The following is a 19925-nucleotide window of genomic DNA, read 5'->3' as shown; positions in this document are numbered from 1 at the left end:
GGCCATGGCTGTCGTTCTGGCTGCAGTATCGGCTACATCTAACGAAACTTGTAGCGATGTTCTAGCTATGAGTTGTCCTTTGTTAATAAGTAACTTGAACGGTTCTCTCTTGTCCTCAGGGATATCATTGCTAAATTTAGAGATCTTCTCAAATATTATGATCATAATTAGAAAGTAGGGCTGCATAATTGGATACTCATTAGTAAAGTGGATGATGAATAAACCTTTCTGCTTAACAAATCTAGTCTCTTCCAGTCCTTATCATGTGGTGTTGATTTGTAATTTGTCTACTTACCCCTCTGGTTTGCAGCATAAATCCCAAGGGAATTTGGGGGGTAAAGAGAAATTCCAACCCTTTTGCAGAAATATAGTGCTTTCTGTCGTTCCTTTTATTGGTAGGTGGGATGGTGGCTGGTGTTGCCATATATAATTAGCTGGCTCCATCAGTGCTTCATCAATGGGTAGCAAAATTTTTGATGACTCTGTGGTATGGAGGATCTTCAGCAGTTTATGATCGGATTCCATAATCTCCTCAAGGGGGATTTCTAGATTTTCTGCGACTCTCTCGAAGAGGCCATGGAATTGTTTGGAGTCCTCCACCACTGTGGGTTGTGGGGAGGGATTATGGTTTCATCAGATGAAGATGAGGAGTCATGTCTGGGAGAAGAGATTTCTTGTTCCACACTTTTGTCCACCACCTGTGTGTCTTCTGCAGCTGCTACTGACGCAGATGGAGGTGAGTGTATAGAGAATCTCTCCCTGCTTGTATCTGGACTGGGTAGTCTGGTATATGCTTTGGAGTAGCTTGACCCCACATCCCAGTTCTGCCATTGCATGGGATATGGCATAGGTGGTCCAAACATGGTGGCCCGTACCAGAGATATGACCTAGTTCCCTTGTGAGGCGCATACCTAAGTGCCTCTGATAGTCTGGTGGGCAAGGAGTGCTCTGATGAAAATTCAGCTTCTTCTACCTCACTATCTTCTCCACTGAGAGTGTACTGGTGAGAAAGCTTCGTCATGCACGAAATGCAATGGGGAATCCAACGTCCCTGCTGTGGGTGACTGCAGAGACGACGATAGCACAGTCGCCATTTGATGACTGGGTGTTGCTTGTCTTTTTTCTTCAGGGATGGTATAGATGACAGTGCCGTGTTCCGTGTCGGTGCTGTATTGGTGGTAAGTGTCATTGTTGGTGCTGTTGCTAGTTCTGGTGTGGACATGGGTCCAATGACCTTTGCCAGTACTGTGATATTTCTCAGCGCCATACTTGGTGCCGTGGCATCTGGCGGTGCTATAGTCCTCCTTCGGTGCCATGCTGGAGGAGGACTACCTATCTTTGTCTCTCAACTCTGCACCAGGACATTTCGAGTCCTTTGATGCCATGGCCCGGTTTGTATCTGAGGAACCTGTCGCTTCCTTGGTACTAGGTGAAGGGGCTGTCGACAGGTTCCTCAGGTTGGAGATGTTGAGGCTCTTTTTCTTGGGAATGTGTTCTGCTTTTTCTGAAGAGGGGTTGTCTGGCCCTGGGTCAGAGAAGAGTCTGAGGGGCTTTCCATCGAGATGAGTTTCAACCTCAGATCCCTCTCTCCCCTGGCCCTGACTTTAAGATTTTTACGAGTGCACTTTTGCAGCACGTGTTTATCCCAGGCAGTGCACACATTGAGAATGGTCATCCGATGCTGGGATAGTGTCTCTGTATGAGGTGAACCTTTTAAATCCTGGTGAATTTGGCAGTCCTATAATTCTAACTTATTCCACTCTATCTACTTGGGGGAAGAGAGGAGAAAGTCAATGTTTTTTTGGGGGGAAGAGGGGTAAGATCAAAACCTGACTAAACTAAGGTAATTATGACTAAACTAAACTATTCTCTAATTATATTCTTAGTAGGACGAGTGAAATCCATAGCTGCTAAGTTTGCTCCATCTTGAACTGTGGATGGTTGAGAAGGGACTGAGGGAGTCGGCTCATGCGTGCGCCAGAAGAGGCACCAGCGTTGCCATGAGACAAGAGCTGCACACACGTGACCCAGACAAGTACGATTGTAAAGATCTCCAATCAAGGACACGGGACATGACAACATCTAAAGTGGAGCACTCACAGGGACATCACTCGAAGAAGAACCAACTTTCTTAACAAATACTATGTTGATTGATAATAAAGGACGCTCAATTTGCATTGTGAAATACATAAGATTGTGGATAAAAAGATGCTTTTCTAAACAAATACTTCCTATGAATTTAGTGCTCTTTAAATAGATTGACAGCTCTTAGTCTTGTGTATACTAGCTTTTTTCTTAAAAAATTACCACTGTTGATAGCAAGAGAAGGGGTTTGCTAGTGCCAATAGGACAGCATTTTAGCCCCCGTAAACTAGATTCACAAAAATGTTCTAAACACCAAGTTACAGAGTCATTCTCTCGCTTGCTTGCTGTGTCTCTGCCTTCCACCCACCTCCCTCCCCCACCTCCGGCCTTATGATTCTTTCATTATTTATCCACAGTGGAACACGGACATATTTTAATGATTTTTCTGACACACCCCCACCTGAAATAGAATCTAACCCATGACCTAGGAACTGATGACTATATTTTCCATTACCAATCCAGAGCCATTCTGTCTCACCCTTCCTCCCACCCTGTGATATAAAGTTTTAGCTATAATCTTGCTTATCCTCAGTAACAGTTTTATCACAGTAAATACTTAATTCTGTTGCTCATGGTAGAGCAATCTGAAATCCAGTCAGCTCCTGAAGGAGGGGAAAATAGACTCCCTTCCTACAAAGGAAACAGATTAAGTCAACAGGACAATAAACTAAAAGGGAAGGTAAAGGATAATTGCCCATTTATTTACTTAAACTTTTGTTGGAAATATTTTTAAAAGACACCCCAAAAAAGGTGTATGAAGTGTTGTTGTAGTTGCATTGGTCCTAGGATATTGGAGGGACAAGGTGGGTGAAGTAATACCTTTTATTGGACCAATTTCTGTTGGTAAGTGACAAACTTTTGAGCTTACACAGAGCGCTTCTTCAGGGTCCTGCCTCTCTCAACAACAGAAGTTGGTCCAATAAAAGATATCCTCACCTACCTTGACATTCCAAAAGGTGGCAGTCTTGACACTGCCCGCCACACAACTGTTTATGTATAGCTTAACCTTAGGGCAAATATTTGTTTATGCTGACAATGGATTGCATGTGTAACTTGGATATTTTTGAATGTGCATTGGGAACAGTGTGTTAGATAAATTTACACATTCGTTTGCGCATTTGAAATGATAAGTAAGACACTTCAGATCAGCTCAGAGGAAGATAGTGGGGCTTCAATTATTAGACTATGGCCTGGTCTACACTTAAAATTTAGATTGACACTGCTACAGCACTCAGTGGTATGAAAAATTGACACCTCTGAATGCTGTAGCTATTCTGACCTAACCCCTGGCACAGATGCAGCTAGGTCAACAGGAGAAGGTGTTGGTCAACCTAGCTACCTTTGCTCAGGGAGGTAGCATTCTTACAGCAATGGATAAACCCTGTTTCTGTACGCAGTGTACACACTACAGGATTATGCCGGGATTGCTACAGCGCTGTTTGGTGCTGATCAAACATGTTTATATTATGGAATAATGTACATCCCATTCTGTATATGCAATATCCAGACTCCCACCGCCTTTCTACAAGGTACTGTTATTATAAGTTACCAGACATTCCAATGTGCTTGAATCTGGATGATGGAGTGCTCTTCTCAAGAGAATTAACTGTTTAAATTCTGTTTTTCAAATTGTATGTGTTTCGTAAACTATCATGTGATGTTTCATTTACCCCAAATATGCTTAGTAATGTAAACAAAGGGGTACTTATAAGTGACCTTTTTTCTAAAACTCTCTCTATGAAAAGCAATCAGAACAAACATTAAAACCATTATAAATCTTCTATTAACATTCCAGGTAAGCCCATCTCAGAGTTTTTACTATGGGAAATATCAACATTCTGAGTATCTGTCTCAGAATACTTAGAAATTGCAGCAATGGAATGTGTGGACATCTGGCATGGGCATTCCTGTTCATATAGGCTGTGCTAGTGTGAGAAAAAGCTAGAGGAATTTTATTTTTTTCATTTCTACTGCAAATTGAGGAACTAGTAGGAAAAACTTCCTGATACTTTAAAGGGCTGTGAATATTTCCATAACAAGCATATTTTTTCAAGTTTCATGAAGTATGTGCAAACAATTTGCTGCATGCAAGCTAAATGTACTAGAAGATGAAATCAGTGTAAACAATAAACAGGATCTCAAGACCAAAGAGTCATCACCCAAAGATGATTAAAAAAAAACTTTTAATAAGTAAATACTCTAGAGATTAACACACACTGTTCAATATTTATTTCACCAGTGCTTAAACAAACATTGGGAACACTGTCAACTTAAAAGTCATCTTATGAAATTCTACTCCTCTCATCAGCTGAAATACAGAACCTCAGAGTTACAAACACCTTGGGAATGGAAGCAGTTCATAACTCTGAAATGTTCATAACTCTGAACAAAACATTATGTTCTTTCAAATATTTACAACTGAAAATTGACTTACTACAGCTCTGAAACTTAACTATGCAGAGGAAAATGCTGCTTTTAATAATCTTAATTTAAATGAAACAAGTACAGAAATAGTTTCCTCACCCTGTCAATTTTTTTAAAAAACTTTCCCTTGATTGTTTTACTAGTTTACATTTAACACAGTACTGTACTGTACAGTATTTGCTTTTTTTGGGTCTCTGCTGCCTGATTGCATACTTCTGGTTCCAAATGGGGTGTGTGGTTGACAGGTCAGTTTGTAACTCTGGTGTTCATAACTCTGAGGTTCTACTGTATAGGTTGTAATTTCCTACAGCAAAAGAGATGTTCCTTTTCCCTAATGTAATAATGTAACAATTAGTTTAGACAAAGACTCAAACACACTTACCACCATGTCACAATAACCTCCTGAGTAAGTTTTCATGACAATAGAAAAAGTGTCTGAGCGCCACCTTCACTGTTTCAACTGCACCGTTACTTGCTGTTGCTGTAATATGTTTATTAATTTTTCTAGTGTAGATGCACCCTTTGTGGCAGCAGAATGTTATCCAGAAGCTGTACATTTTGGAAAGGCTTCAGATGTAATCAAAGGGAAAATTCTGTAAAAATGCTTGTGTTTAAAGGCAGGATGCAGAATGGTCAAAATGAACACTGAGCCTCAGCTCAGAGAAGCTGTGCTACAGTTGGTGTTCAACTTATGGTACATCTACACTTAAGACAGGATGTAGAATACAGATACTGCACACCCACTAGCATGGGTATCAACAGCAGTGTAGACTGAGAGGCACAGCTTAGGTGAGTAGAGTAGACTGCCTTATGCACATGAACCTTAGGATATAGACACTACATGGCTCTCTACACCTGCAAGCAGTGCCTCCCATGTCTACGTTGCTGTTTTTAGCAGTATAGTATCCTGCTGCTTCCCCTCTGACACAGCCTTTCCTTGCCACAGTGAAAGGCCAGCAGCTGGAGCTTTTTCCCGCTGCTTCCCCCTGCCGGAGTCTTCCATTGCTGCAGTGAAAGGCTCCAGCACTGAGCCTTTCCCTGCTGCCTCAGCCTTTCACTGTTGTTCGTAGCTAGGTGTACCCTACGCAGTGGCATTAAGTGTAGACAGAGCTTGAGAAAAATAGATTTCTTTTCTTCATCCACAAAGGATAAAGGTTTGAATCAGATGTCTCACCTCTTAGACGAGCACCCTAACCAATGGGCTAAAAGTTATAGAGAAAGTTGCATCATCACCACCACCTGATCCACCTCCCATTTTGTAAATGACATCTCAGTTACAAAAAATGTTTTTGTGTTGAAATTATTCAGTGAATACATGTAAAATTTCATGAATAATTTTGGTTCACCAAAAACCACACATTTTTTTGTGAATTTTCTATTCACTGAAACTCCCCACCCAGCTCTACTGTCTTCAGGTTTCAATCTATTGTGATTTGTCATGGTCCAACCAGCATTCCATGACAGAATAAATGTAGTTCATGCACTAAAATGATAACTGTGAATGTCTACTGTATAATCCTCAAATTTGGTTAAAAGTTTCTCAAATGAATAAATTATTTTTCTTCAGTGAATCACTGCAGATAATAAGCAAAAAACTGAAGATGTCATCCACTGGAATAGTGATGCATAATATCTGGTACTTAATATTTTTTTAGGACATGGGTAATGTTATTCAAAAATTTTATTGCTTTTCAAATATAAAGCTAACCACAATATTTCAAATAAAATTAACGGATTTATTGATAGTAATGTTAGTGGAATCAAACTGACTTCTGATGTTTATAAAATGCTGTGAAGAAAATCTCAGCTCAAAAGACAAATTTTGGACATTTTAAACTATGACACAGTTAAGTAAAATTAAACTTCATAGCAACTCTCACTGAGTCATTGTCAAGGTAAAGAATATCTACAGAATCAACATATTTTATTCACAAGTTATCACAAAAATAATATACTGTATTTCATGGTAGGTCAGCATATTTCAGATTTACATGGGACAAGTAAGTATACTCAAACTACATTAGTTTTGTTTTCACTGTCCTAGAATTACACTAAGTGTTCCAAAGTGTTATTTAAGGGAAGAAAAAAGATGTGAAAATTTGCAGCAAGAAAAAGAAGAGGTTTATTGATCTAAAATCCTCAGACTTATCAGAAGTTTGTTTTTAACATATGTAACACAACTTTTGTATTTATTGGTGAGCCAAACATACCAAATAGTTCTCATCCTGAAAGGCATAGTGCAATGTAGTAATCCACTGACAATCTCCATTCACCAAAACATCTCTCTCTTCTCGGAAACAAGCTGTCTAAAGGACAGAGGGGGAAAAAGGCATTGTCACAGTCCACAAGAAGTATTTGCAGGATGCATACACATGCACGTTTTATGGGATTATTTAAAATTTCTAAACAGAGGTTTCTATTCATTGGAATTTTGTCTGCACAAGTGATAAGACAAGTGAGAAGCTGTGCAGGCTTCTATGGTTAGGCATCCACTCATCCTAATTCTGACTATTACCTCTTTAAAAACAAGTTAATTTGAGCCACTCAGCTCCTTTCTTCCCCCATGCATAAAAGAATATGTTCACATCCCACCACAATCTGTAGCAAAAGGACAATGGCATAGGAGCATGAGACCTGTAGGAAAATATATCTATTAAGCCACAGTTTAACGGGTCAGTTTCTGATAGTGCCTCTAGTGAGGTCCTAGGATAATATAAAATTATGCAAGGAAGCTATGAAAATCAGTATCATTTCCCACACTAATATTCTGTATAAAACATTGTACTTTTCAGCAGTCTCCCCTGTACTTCAGACAATGCATAGAACAACATTTATACAATAATGTGCATGAAAATTATCCCAACTCAGCTCTATATACGTTTATATACAATCAATCTCCTTAGATTTTTAGGAAGACAACTCATTTTGAGATTATTAATGGCTTTCTTGGACCAAAACATTGGTCAAGATTGAGTCCTTGGGGTTCTTTTACCACCATAAATTTAGGCTGCCACTATCCATGTATTTCTTTTATTTCCATGCCCCATCATCAAGCACTTGTCTCTGGATAAGAGGGTTGCTATTGGTGCTGATCTATGAATTGTCCAACTAAGTGCACTGAGAGATCATCTAGGAATCTCACACTTTACCACCTTCATCCTAGAGGCCTTACTAATATAATGTTTTGAGTTTTCCAGAAAAAAGGCTTAACTGGTTTATTTTAAGTAGAGAACCTTTCCAGCTGAAGTGGAATATACTGCAGTCAAGTTGGAACAATTTCTAGTTATACAGTGGGCATATAATAGAACTCCTCACTTGCAAAGTGCATCTATCATTTCTCTATATTATACTGTGAATTAGAATGTCATTTACGCTGATGCTTTTGCGTTTAACACTTACTGGCTGAAATTCTCTGGCACATGAAATGCAGGAAGTCAAACTAGCTGATAATAGCGACCACATCTAATCTGAAGATTTATGAGTTTATGAGTATATTGCTCTTCTCCCAGTTTCCAGAATTAGACATTTTCATATTTTAACATTCTTAAAACATACTTGAAATGCACAACTAAGTCCACCTGAGTAACTGTCAGACCCACTTAACTGAAAAAAATTGCTGGGAACAGATTTAAGACAATGCATTTTGTTGACTAAACCATAGTTTCTCAACCTGTGGTACACATATCCCTGGGGGTACGTGAGACACAGGCAGTGGACACGTGGCGGAAAACCCAGTGAAGGGAGGCAGGCAGCAGCCGCCCGCTTCCCGCCCGGTCCCAGCTCCTAGAGTGGAAAATTGAAAGTTGGGGTACTTATTAAAATTTTCAGAAGTTAACTTGCTACTTAAAAGGTTGAGAAACACTGGACTAAACAATGGATAAAAATGGCACACCTTATCTATGTAAACAACATGCCTTGTCTTGTCTACAAACCTATTTGCAAGTTTCCCTGTGTTGCCCTTTGTTCACTTCATACCATCTTGCTCCTCTTACAGATATAAAAACTGACACCACCCAAGATGTATTTTGCTATGTTTAATGAATTATACGATGCCTTCTACTACAATTCATCAAGAAAATCAATATATAACCAGCACAATGTATTCACTGAACCTCTGATAACGGAATGAAAAGTTACCTGTCTGTTTTTCAGTAGAGTATGTCAGTTAAGAGGCTATCTATTGTGTACTTAAAGCTTTCATTTTAAAGTTGGAGGGGTTCATAACACATGAAAATGAAAACTTGCCACGTTTTATGAACTTGATATACAGTCTTAAGACAGACTTCTCTGCTTGCACTGGGCAGAAGGCAGTAATCAGAAACAGGCAAATGTGTCAAAAAGAAAGGGGTGCTGAGAGAGCAATCCTGCTGTATGCACTGCTCCATCTCTCAAGGGGAAGTCAATGAGCACAGAACCTAACAGGAATGGCTGCAACTTTCCCTGAAGAGGAGTAGGGGCGCATAGGAGGAACTGGCAGAATTACTGCTCAGACTCTGGTTCCTATGCAGATGCTCTATCTTCACTTCTTGCCTGCCCCAAAGGCCTCTATTAGAGGCCCTGACTGGGGAGAAAGCAAGTCAGTCAGGCAGAGTGTGCAGGTGACATGCTGCTTCCTATATTCTCTTCCTCTTCCACTCAGGAACAGATTAAATTGGTGCAGCCCTGTATGTGGACACTTATTTTGGATTAAAAGTGCCTTATGGTGATTTAGGCCTTGTCTACACTAAAAAAATAAGCTGGCATAACATATGTTGACTTGCAGCCACCACAGTAATTACTGAGGTGCCTAACGTCCACACTACCCTCCTTGGGTCAGTGGAGTGCATCCTCACAGGCTGGCATCTGGCAGGCTGCCACCCCCTTTTCCTGTTCCCCACCAGGAGCCAGCTCCGGGCTTCCCCTTTCCTGTTCCCAAGGGAAAGGAGCCCGGGACTTCTCGCACCCCCCACACCCGCCTGCTCCCACTGGAAGCTAGGTAGCCTTGTCAATTTCATAGCTTGACAAGGCTGCCCAGCTCCCAACAGGAGTAGGTGGAGAAGCTGCCCAGGGCTTCTCCCCTTCTTGCCAGGAGCTGGGTCCAGCCGCCTGCTCCCCAAGGCTGCCTTACTCCCGTCCTGACTCGCAGCCGGGGTCCAGCCGCCCACGGCTTCCTGCTTCCAGCAGGCCAGGCTTCTCGCCCCACTCACAGCCGGAAACCAGCTTGCAGCAGCCCCAGATTGCGCTTTCTTGTCAATTTCACCACTCCAGCAGAGCAGTGAACTTGACAAGAATGACAGCCCCTTCACCAATGTAAGGGGATACAGTGTCTATATTGACACTGCGTTGCCTTAACCAAGCCGACAAAAGCCTTACACCTCTCATCGAGGTGGTTTCATTTTGTCAAAAAAAAAAAAAACAGGGCAGTTTTGTTGGAGGTGGGGTGGGGGGTGATTGCAGTGCATACACAACCACTGCTTTGTCAAACAAACTCACTAGTGTAGACCAGCCTCTAGTTAAAATTCATTCCTTATTGCTTAAGGAATTACTACTTCTAAATTAAGTTAGTTCACTGTGAAACTGGTGGTGCTGAAAAGTTTTGAGAGCAGTCAGGAGAGTAGCCACAGGCACCTCCCACTCTAGGGAGTCTGTGAAGAGGAGTCTGCATGCAGTGATGAAGTGATGCCTAAGAGGAAATTTGTTGACTGGGGGATGAATGGAACTGATTTATCAGAGTGTGTGGTGGTCCATGTATTTTCCCCCTGGCTAGTAGGCTCAGGCCTGGTTTACCCTTAAAAAATTAGAGTGACAGCTACACTGCTCAGGGCAGTGAAAAATGTCATGCCCTGAGAGCCGTAGTTAGGTTAACCTAACCGCTGTTGTAGATGCAGGTTGACAGAAACATTCTACCATTGCACTAGCTACCGCCTCTCAGACAGGTGGCTTAACTACATCTATAGAAAAACCCTTTTCATCAATGTAAGAAGAATCTATACTATGGCGCTGCAGCAGCTGTACTGTACACATGGCCTTAGCTCTCAGCAAGCAGCAGTCAGGAAAGCCCTCTTGACACTGTGTAAGTATTTACATAGTTAGACCTCTTTCCTCAACAGTACCCTGCGTTGTTCGTGTTCTGCATTTAACTTTACACAGATTTTTGTAACATCATAAATTACAGCAACTTGCATTTTGCCAATGCAATAGCAATTATTCTAAGTAGACCTGAGTGTATGTTATTTTGGATAATTCCACTCAGTAGGACCTCTAGCCACTATTTATTAATTTGTGAAGTACCTATTAGATTAACACATTTATGAACTTTTTGGAAACAAATTAAAAACCTCTAAAGAAAAAAAACAACTAAAACCTTTCAAATGCTTTGTTTACAGCTACCTCTCACCTACTTTTATTTCTGTGTTCCCAGATTACTAGTTATTAACTGTCTTTGGTAATGCAAATCCAGTTACAAAATGTAGAATATTCTTCCTGAATGCTTGTTTTTCCAATACAAAAACAAGTTCTTAATTTTCAACTTTTTTTTTTGCACATAGTTCTGAATGTCATAGCAACAGAAATCTGAGGCTTCCATGTAGTCTTTAATTTGCTTTTACTGTAAACAAAAATCTGGCCAATATAATGCAGTGTAAAAACTAGGGCAGACTGTCTGGTAAACAAATACACAGTAATGCTGAGAACAACAGATGCCTGGAAGGGAATGTCAGATTTGATTGCATTAAAGCAGCTTTTTTTTTTTTTTTTTTTTAAAGAATGAAGCTCCTATACTCAATGAAATAATTCTTTCTAATCTGAAAGAGCTTCAATGTAATTTTCCCTAATACCATTTTAAATGTAAAATTCTGTGTGTTAGAAAACATAGTACTTACCTCTGCCCTCTTAAGCATTTCCCATTTATTTAGAATTTTCATTGCATAAATGCGTTCTGTGGACTTCATTTTAACAACTGCAACCTGGAATAATAATAATTCTCTTTAACAAAAACAAGTCCAAAGGAATTTAACACTTTCAACAGTTTATTTCCAAACAATTGATAAATGATGCAAAAAATTGCTTGATAAAATAATGATTACTGAAGAATAAGTAGTTACTGAACAAGGGTCAGTGAACAACTCGCTTAATATATTGTTAAGTTATTTTCCCCTTATAAGAATTGAGTTGTAAAATTACATTACTATGCATTTACTTGACACACGGTACACCATATGCGGTCAACAGTTCATGATCAAATGGGTGGGGGGTGATACAGAAGTACCAAGTCTTTTATATGAAGATGTGTAGTACAGCTACATTGTTTGCAAAGACCAAGCAATGTTTGTATACCATGTTTTTAGCCAATGAAAGAACATTTAAAAGGGCAGCCACAGAGAACAAGAAAAGCAGCCACCCAAAGGAAAAACAAATTAGAAGCCAGCCAGAAACACACTGATATAACCAGAAGCCTGATATTGGAGAGCTTTTATACACTGCATACGGAGTTAAAAAAAAAAATAGAAGTCATGCTAGTTAGCAAGCTGCATGCTGACTTAAAAAAACTGAAGCCGTGCTAGTTAGCTTGCTCATTATTTTATTTTGAGTTTTACCATGTATCCTACTTGTCAAAGACTTGCTTATGATGCTCCGTCTTGGATAGAAGTGGTATATATGGTGTATAGTGGAGAAAGGGTGGAAGAGACCATTCTCCAGTACTGTACCTTACTAATATGGCAAACTATACACTAAGGTAATGCAGCATGCTGTCTTTAAATTAAAGTGAAGGAATATAGTTCTATTTGGGAGCTGTGAGGGCTGCATTTTAGGCAGGGCTTGAAAAATTCACTTGCTTGACACCAATAAGAATTCTTCCTGGGCAAAAGCCATCAACTCCTGAAAAACTTAATGTTTCATTTTGGGAAAGAAAGAGTTTTAATTCTTATGGTTGTAAAGAAAATGTGACCCAAATGTATAGTAATGCAGTGCCATCTTAAGTCTGCAGACAGATTGCTTGAGTGCCTCTGCTGCTAGCTTTCAAAGGTTCCAGCAGCCTAAAGATAGACTTATCAGTTTTCACTGTTGCTTTTCAGAACTCCGCAGGCAGCAGTGAATCTGACAAGAATCATTAAATATGCCTCCCCTGTTGCTTGAAAAGACTGAGTAGCAGTGGAGGCAGACATTGATGTTATTTACTGAGGTTGAGTGGAAAATGAGGTTGGAGTACAGTATCCAGGAAAGACACCACCTCACAAATCAGGAAGCTGGAGGAGGGAGACTGAGTAACAGAGAATCCCACTCACCTTTCTAGACAGAAAGCTCTGAGCAGGGGAGAAGAATGGAAAATGCTCCTCTCCATCTAGTAGCCAGAAAGGGGAGGAGTGGTGTCTTCAAGATTATCAGTTAGCCAGAGGGTGAAATGGAAGATGAAGATGCTAGAAAAAAGTTCATTGACACTACCCAGTAGCTAACCCATCACTCTCTCTTTTCCCAGCACCAGGAGGCAAGATGTTGGCGTCACCATTGAGCATTTCCTGGATGGTGTGGCCTCCCCGTTTTTCACATCTGTCTTTGGCTAGTAGATTTACACCTGACTGCTGTATTCAACGTCTGGTAAAATTCCCAAATTCTGTGTGAATGAATGGGCATTAAAAAAAACAAAGAAGGAAGCAACTGATGTGATCAGTTAGAAAACTATGCTGGTGAGAAATATGTGCACGAGAAAAATATGGCAGAGGAGATACAGAACACAGTACAGGGACAGACATAAGAAGGTGAGGAGAACCAAAAGGAAATGAACAAAGGACATCTCAGGAAAAGATAGACCATTATCTATTACAGAAGGGAAAACTGAAGTGACACCAGGAAGGTGAAAAAAAGGTATAACAAAACAAAAGTGTAGGTAAAGTTACTGTTTTTTTAAAAAAAAATCGATTAACGTGTTTCAGTTAAGTACATAATAAGCAGTACATCAGTGTTATTCTCACATTTTAAGAGGCATGGTTGATGGTAGTACATATATTTTTTAACCTGGCAAGTAGGCTTGAATCCTCACACTAACAGATATTGGGTAAATGTTTTAAGCCTTGGTTTTAAGGATGGGGAAATTAATTTTGCCCAATTGTAAACCTATTCAAATAGACATTTCAGAGTTCAGCTGTAACTCTTACTGGTTTAATATCTCTGCTATTTTCTTCTCTGGTAATGTTTAAAAGTATTTTAATATTTTAAAACCTTTACAAAATTGTATATGGTCATGGGTAACTCTAGGGAGAGCCTAGGGCCAACTATGACCAGCTAAACATGTTTGTAAGGGTGTTAAACCTTGTCTACACCAGTTTAAAAAATTCTTTTTAGCTATTTTTGTAATCTAGACATGACCCCTTGGACTAAAACCTATTTTCACAATTTTTCCTAATACTTGAAATAGGATTCTCTTTAAGTTGCTTAATTGAATCAACTCTCCTTTCAGGGTTGAAAAGGGCAAAATGGGTTGTCCTATATGTAAAAAAGATTTGTGAAATCAGAAAAACAGCAAAGTTCACTTAGCCGTACATTTAAACTCCATTTCATACATGCTCTTCATGAAGAATGTCCTAGTTTCTATTAAAAAGAAAAGGAAGATCAAATTCTGAAAATTACTAATTGTTGCTGAAGAAGGAAAGCTCTGGGGCATAAGTACCCTCCCTTCCCCCCAAATTTAGCTTGGTAAGTGCAGAAGTAACAGCATACCAGTTTCCTTGAGTCTTACATTATTATACCATGGTCCTCATATCCCACAGTTATTGAGCAAACCTTGCATACACACAAATCTGGAGGGATATTCTTCAGATATGTTTGAATTAGCCACTCATAAGCCTTAGGAGTAAGAAACATGACCAGAACATGGGCAGTCAAGCCTAACTGTTGGAGCCGTGGAGGTGGCCAAGCCCAGAGTATAGAGCAGAGCCAGCTAGAGTAAAGAATCAGGCCACAGGACACCCAGAGGCATACCTGAGAGAGGAGAAGAGGGTCACACAGCCAGGGACCAGAAAGTGAATGCCAGAGCCAATGGTGAGCCGGATCAAAGGTCTGGAAGGATGGAGAAGGGCAGGAACTGGAGCGGGTGCACAAGCAGGCACAGGCTGGAGTAGGCACAGGAAACAGGAACAAGCACAGCTATGGCGTGGGATGCACTGAGCAGCCACTGAACTCTGGCCACAGCTGGGTCAAGTAGTAGCTTAGCTCTGCCCCTCCACCAATCAGGAAGTGCAGTTAATCAGGCAGCCCCTGCCAGGATCAGCTATGCCCACTGTGTTGCTAGGAGACTGACCCTGCTGTCCTGGTTCCTTGACATTAGGTCCATTAAATTTTTCTCCACCTTTTAGCTTTCTGGGTTGTTAGGGATGGGGAGGGGGTGCGTGGAGTTCATTAGTTTAAAATAAGTCAAAGTGTGATCAAAATTGTGAGAATCAGGCTCCAGTCAGAGCAGATGAGTAGCAGAGCACACCAATTTCTTTAAAAAAAAAAAAAAAAAAAAAAAAAAAATTCTCCTCTGGAGAGTAAAAGGATCATCTCTCTGCCTTTCCAGTAAGTGGTTATGTACCAAAGGAAGAAAGACTGAACTTGCAGGAGCTGACTTCAAGCAAGCTCCAGGCCACAGCAGAGTGCACCAGCGCCATTTTGTACTTTATTAAGTGCAATAGGAAACGAAGAAGAACTCCTTAAAAGAAATTCCTTTCTCCCCCACGTATAATAATTTGCTCTTATACAGCTTCTTTCATCCACAGATCTCAAAGCACTTTAAAAAAGGAGGTCAGTATCATCATCTTCATTTTACAGATGGGAAAACTGAGGCACAGAGACATTCAGTGACATTCATAAGGTCACCCAGCAGACCAGTGGCAGAGCTGAGAATAGAACATCACGAAAGATGTTGATAAATTGGACAGGGTTCAGAGAAGAGCCATGAAAATGATTAAAAGGATTAGAACACATTCCTCATTAAGCTTGTTGAGTCTATCATTATATGTTTAGCTTAACAAAGAGAAGGTCAAGACGTGACTTCATCCCTCTATAACTACCTACATAAGGAACAAATATTTGATAATGACCTCTTCAATTCACTGGAGATCGTGTAACACAATCCAGTGGCTGGAAATTGAAGCTAGACAAATTCAAACTGGAAACAAGGGATACATTTTTAACAGGGTGAGTAATTAACCACTGAAGCAATTTACCAGGGCCCATGGTGGATATTCCATCACTAGCAATTTTTAAATAAAAAACTGATGTTTTTCTAAAAGATCTGCTCTAGGAATTATTTTGGGGGGAATTCTATAGCCTGTTATACAAAGACCAAACTAGATGATCACAATAGTCTCTTCTGATCTTAGAATCCATGAGAAAAAACAGATCTCCTGAGTTCTACCCTTTCCTCCCACAGTGCTATTCATATAGGAAAAATTCATTTCTTCTGGGACATTAAATTCTTCTAATTCCTTGACAAAAAAGCTAACAGCTCCTGCTCTCTAAAAGTCTCCAAAGACAACTGGCTTCGGAGTTACACCAACAACAACGTTAGTTGATTTTAAGACTTTGCAAACCTTATTCCTAATAATTAAAAGGTAAGCCCAATATATTGAAATTCACTTTAATATTTTAGGCTTTAATCTTTAACTATATTAATAATGCTATTATTGCTTGGAAGACAAATACAGAAATTGCCCTACTGCATGTATTTTCCTTTGTTTCTTGTAGTGTATTCTTTTCTCCTGCATACCCAAAGCCCATTTGAAAAATAATTTTTGTTCCTTCTCATGTCAAGATTAACTCTATTACGTTGTGACTGAGCTAACAGCATGGGAAGTCAATGGCAGCATCCAACACTAGAAAGCAAGAAACTAGAGTTTGATTTTAATTCATGGTCTTTTTTTCCAGGACATTGCTATGTCAAATTAAGGTGCCACAAAGACAGCAGTCATCTGTTTGATTAAAAGCACAGAAATTCTCTGAAGTGATCCCTGCCCAGTTTCTCTTGGAATCTTTAAGATGGAGCATGAGGGGTTTTACTGTACAATGATCCCATATTTTGCTGGAGAGAGTTTTTATGTCAACCATTATAGGTCTGTCGAATTCTGCTATTCGGATACTGACTGGAATCAGCTATGCTTAGGTAAGGAAATTTTCAGGTAGCAGTCAAGTCCCTTTTACTGCAATCATTGATCGATCAGTTGTGTATGGGTATATGAGAACACCAGAAGAGGGAATCCTGAGTTATAATCACAATTATATATAAAGTTTCCTTTCATTTTGTTTCATAATTGCTATTATGGGAGTACTCCATCTTCCGCTCTCTCCTTTCCTTCCTTCCCATAAACTGCACCGATATCCTGCATTGGAACCTATCCATTTTAGCACTGTTATGCAAACAATGAATTAATCTTCACATCACCCTCCCATGAATAGGTAAGTAATACTCTCATTTTACAGATAAGGAAGCTGACAGAGAGGCTAAGCAAGTTTCTCAAGTTCACACAGGAAAAATAGCAAGAAAGAATCTAAACCTCACAAAAGCCTGCCCTATACTTCAACCAACAAATCATGTTTGAATGTGTATTTTTTGGTAATTGTCTCAAGAATGCACAAAAACAGGATCTCTGAGGCACATGTGTAAGCCAATTGTACAATTGCATTGTGATCTCGCACTCTGCTAGTATTTGTATTTTCTTTCAAAATTTTCTTGCCTGAAACAAAGCTCTGCTTCACTTGTACCTGAATAAAGCACAAAATAAATCCATATAGCTGAAAAAATGCTTTCAGACTTCAGTAAGAGCAGACACTTCACTTCCAAAATCCTAGCTCAAAAAAGCCTCATCTTGTGACGCCATCTTCAGAAGCAATTTGAGCTTTGAGGATTTTAGGGCTGAATTGAAAATAAGGTAGACTATTAAGCCAAGTTCCATGCTGACTTCCGTCCTGTTTAATCCCATTTAATTAAATGGGTTGTAAATCAAAGTAAAATTTGGCACTAAGCACATTGCAGAACCCTCCCCATTACTGAACTCGGTCAATTACTGACGAAGGTTGAGCATATGTTGTTGTAGCTGGTTTGGCCTCAGGATATTGAAGAGACAAGGTGAGTGAAGTAATATCTTTTATTGGACCAACTTCTATTGGTGAAAGAGACACTTTTGAGCTACATAGAGCTTCCTTCAGGTAACAAAGCTTCTCTCTTTCACAAACAGAAGTTGATCCAATAAAATATATTACCTAACCTATCTTCTCTCTCTTAGATTGAGCATATCAGGAAAAAAAAAAAGTATGGATTTGCAAGTAATCATCTTGTAAACTATTTTAATGTCATTTTTACAGTCTACATAAAAGTGTAAGAAATAAGCACAGACTTCACTAAGAGTAAGGAAAGGGTTACAAATTTGATTGATTGGGCTTCCAGAAAATCTAGAGAAAGACACTCTGCTGGATAGCTTATGGATCTTTGGCTGTTCAAACTTTTGTACGGCATGCTGGCATTATGTCAATGTGAAGGCTACCCTGAGGCAAAAGGCAATTTGCTACACCATCTACAGTACTTACTGTATATCAAACTTTAAGAAAAAATTTTAAGCAACCAGAGTTGTATGGAAACTGGAGTTCTAAGGGAAGAAAACTGCAATTTACTCAGATAACACTTCTCTGCTATTATAGAGAAGATTGTAAAATTATCTAAAAGGCCTTGGGGACATAACACTAAATCCGGTGATTTTTATATCAAACACATCTACTGATAATTGTGCTAGTTAAAAGTTCATCTTCAGGTTTCTAATAGAAACCTCTTCCTCTGAGCAAAATCAAGGGGCACTTGGGTGTAACTGGACAGTTTTGCACCTTCTTTCTCTAAACAAACATCAGATTTCATAGAGTGTGTCCATGCTACATATTTTCCTTTTAAAAATGTACAAGCCTTATACCACTTTTTACCTATCAGAACCAAACATATATATTACAAACAAGCTCTTAAGGCCTTTAATTTATTCAGTTATGAATTTGGTAACTCTTACTGTTCTAGTTACAGCTGCTGTAAGTAAGGTAAATCTTGACAGTAGTTTGTGTGCTTCCTTGTGTTGGTAGTGGTATCCTAGGTATGGATTATTGAAACAAAATTGCTTTATGAACTAGAACTGCCCTAGAACTATCAGAAGTGGAGTTTCTGTGAGTTAATGCTAATTAGGGATCACTGAGTGCCAGTGCTACACCTGGACAGATGTATAGCTACTTAGATCAGCTTTTATCTATTCATCTAAGTTGTTAATTAGGTATATTTTAAAATTAAAATAGGGTTACTAAAATTGGCTTTGTCAGGGTTCAGCAAAAATAAGAAGTCGGATTTTCTGTCAACTCTTCACATTTCCTTGGGATCTGAAGCTCACTGTAAGTCCTTTTCATTTTAGACATTACCATCAATAAAGATTCTGCAAACCAGTTTGGCCCTCAACAACACCTAAGTTACCCAATTGCCTTTAGTGGGACTGCACATATGTAGATGACTAAGTGGAACTATAAGGAATTGTCTATATAGGTTCTTATAAGATGCCTATCACCATGGTAACCTGGCACTTAGATCCAACAGTAACAGGCACTGCAGAAAACCCTAAAAAGGTATTAAGCTCCTTAGAAGTATTTTCAAATTAGAATGCTCTCTCCATTCCCACGTAAGAGTAAATTACTTGTTTTGATATTTTTGTGAAGAACTTATTGTGGGAAAGCAAAGTCAATTAAACGTTGTGTCATATTCTGAATTCAGTGACATTAATGACCATTCTTAGCTCTTGTGGTAGTCAGCTCCACAGTTTTGATCCAGATCCTGAAGTTTTATCTCTTGTGCTCATGCCTATTGTCCCTATTGCTCTACAGCATAGTTTCTCAACCTGTGGTATGTGGGGGTACGTGAGAGACAGGCAAGGGGTACCCAGGGAAAAACAGAGTGAAGGGGAGGCAGGCAGCAGCTGCCAATTCTGGGGAAGGTAGGTGGCAGCTCCCTGCTTCCTGCCGAGTCACAGCTGCCAGCTGGGTCCCAGCTCCCAGGAGGGAGTCCAGTGGCAGCCTCCTGCATCTCGTGAGTTGGGCTTGCAGCTGGGTGGCAGCCACCTGCGCCCCAGCTCTGAGCTGAGGAACAGCCACCAGCACCCCGGCTTGGAGATGGGCAGCAGTCGCCTGCCCACATCCCTGGGTCCCAGCCGGTGCGGAAGCCTCTTCTGCCCCAGCTCAGATTGGGTGGCAGTCACCCAGCTCCTGGGCTGGCAGCGAGGCAGCAGCCGCCTGCAACTTGCCCAGGTGGCAGCTACCCTCCTGGGCTCAAAGCCCAGTGCCCAGAAAATGTGTTAATTTCACTGCTCTAGCTGGGCAGTGAAATTGAC

General features: G+C 40.0%; 1 protein-coding gene across 5 annotated transcripts in view; it reads right to left on the bottom strand.

Moving 5' to 3' along the window:
* The window catches only part of CDC42BPB (CDC42 binding protein kinase beta), a 159803-nt gene that overhangs the window by 92669 nt on the left and 47209 nt on the right, over nucleotides 1-19925 (bottom strand). For all 5 annotated transcript variants that reach the window (XR_010921157.1, XR_010921158.1, XR_010921159.1 and 2 more), the window contains exons 3-4: nucleotides 11430-11513; nucleotides 6780-6875 (exon numbers count right to left, since the gene is read on the bottom strand). Coding sequence is in view for 2 of the 5 variants with exons in the window: in XM_067555018.1 (XP_067411119.1) it covers nucleotides 6780-6875; nucleotides 11430-11513 (180 nt within the window). In the remaining 3 variants the exon portion in view is untranslated. The remainder of the gene's footprint in view (nucleotides 1-6779; nucleotides 6876-11429; nucleotides 11514-19925) is intronic.

The sequence above is a fragment of the Emydura macquarii genome, unplaced genomic scaffold, assembly GCF_026122565.2.
Source record: "Emydura macquarii macquarii isolate MOO-44397 ecotype Brisbane River unplaced genomic scaffold, CSIRO-AGI_Emac_v2 contig_1551, whole genome shotgun sequence".
Taxonomy (NCBI): domain Eukaryota; kingdom Metazoa; phylum Chordata; order Testudines; family Chelidae; genus Emydura; species Emydura macquarii.
Note: the sequence above shows the minus strand (reverse complement) of the source record. Positions and strands in the feature narration are given on the sequence as shown.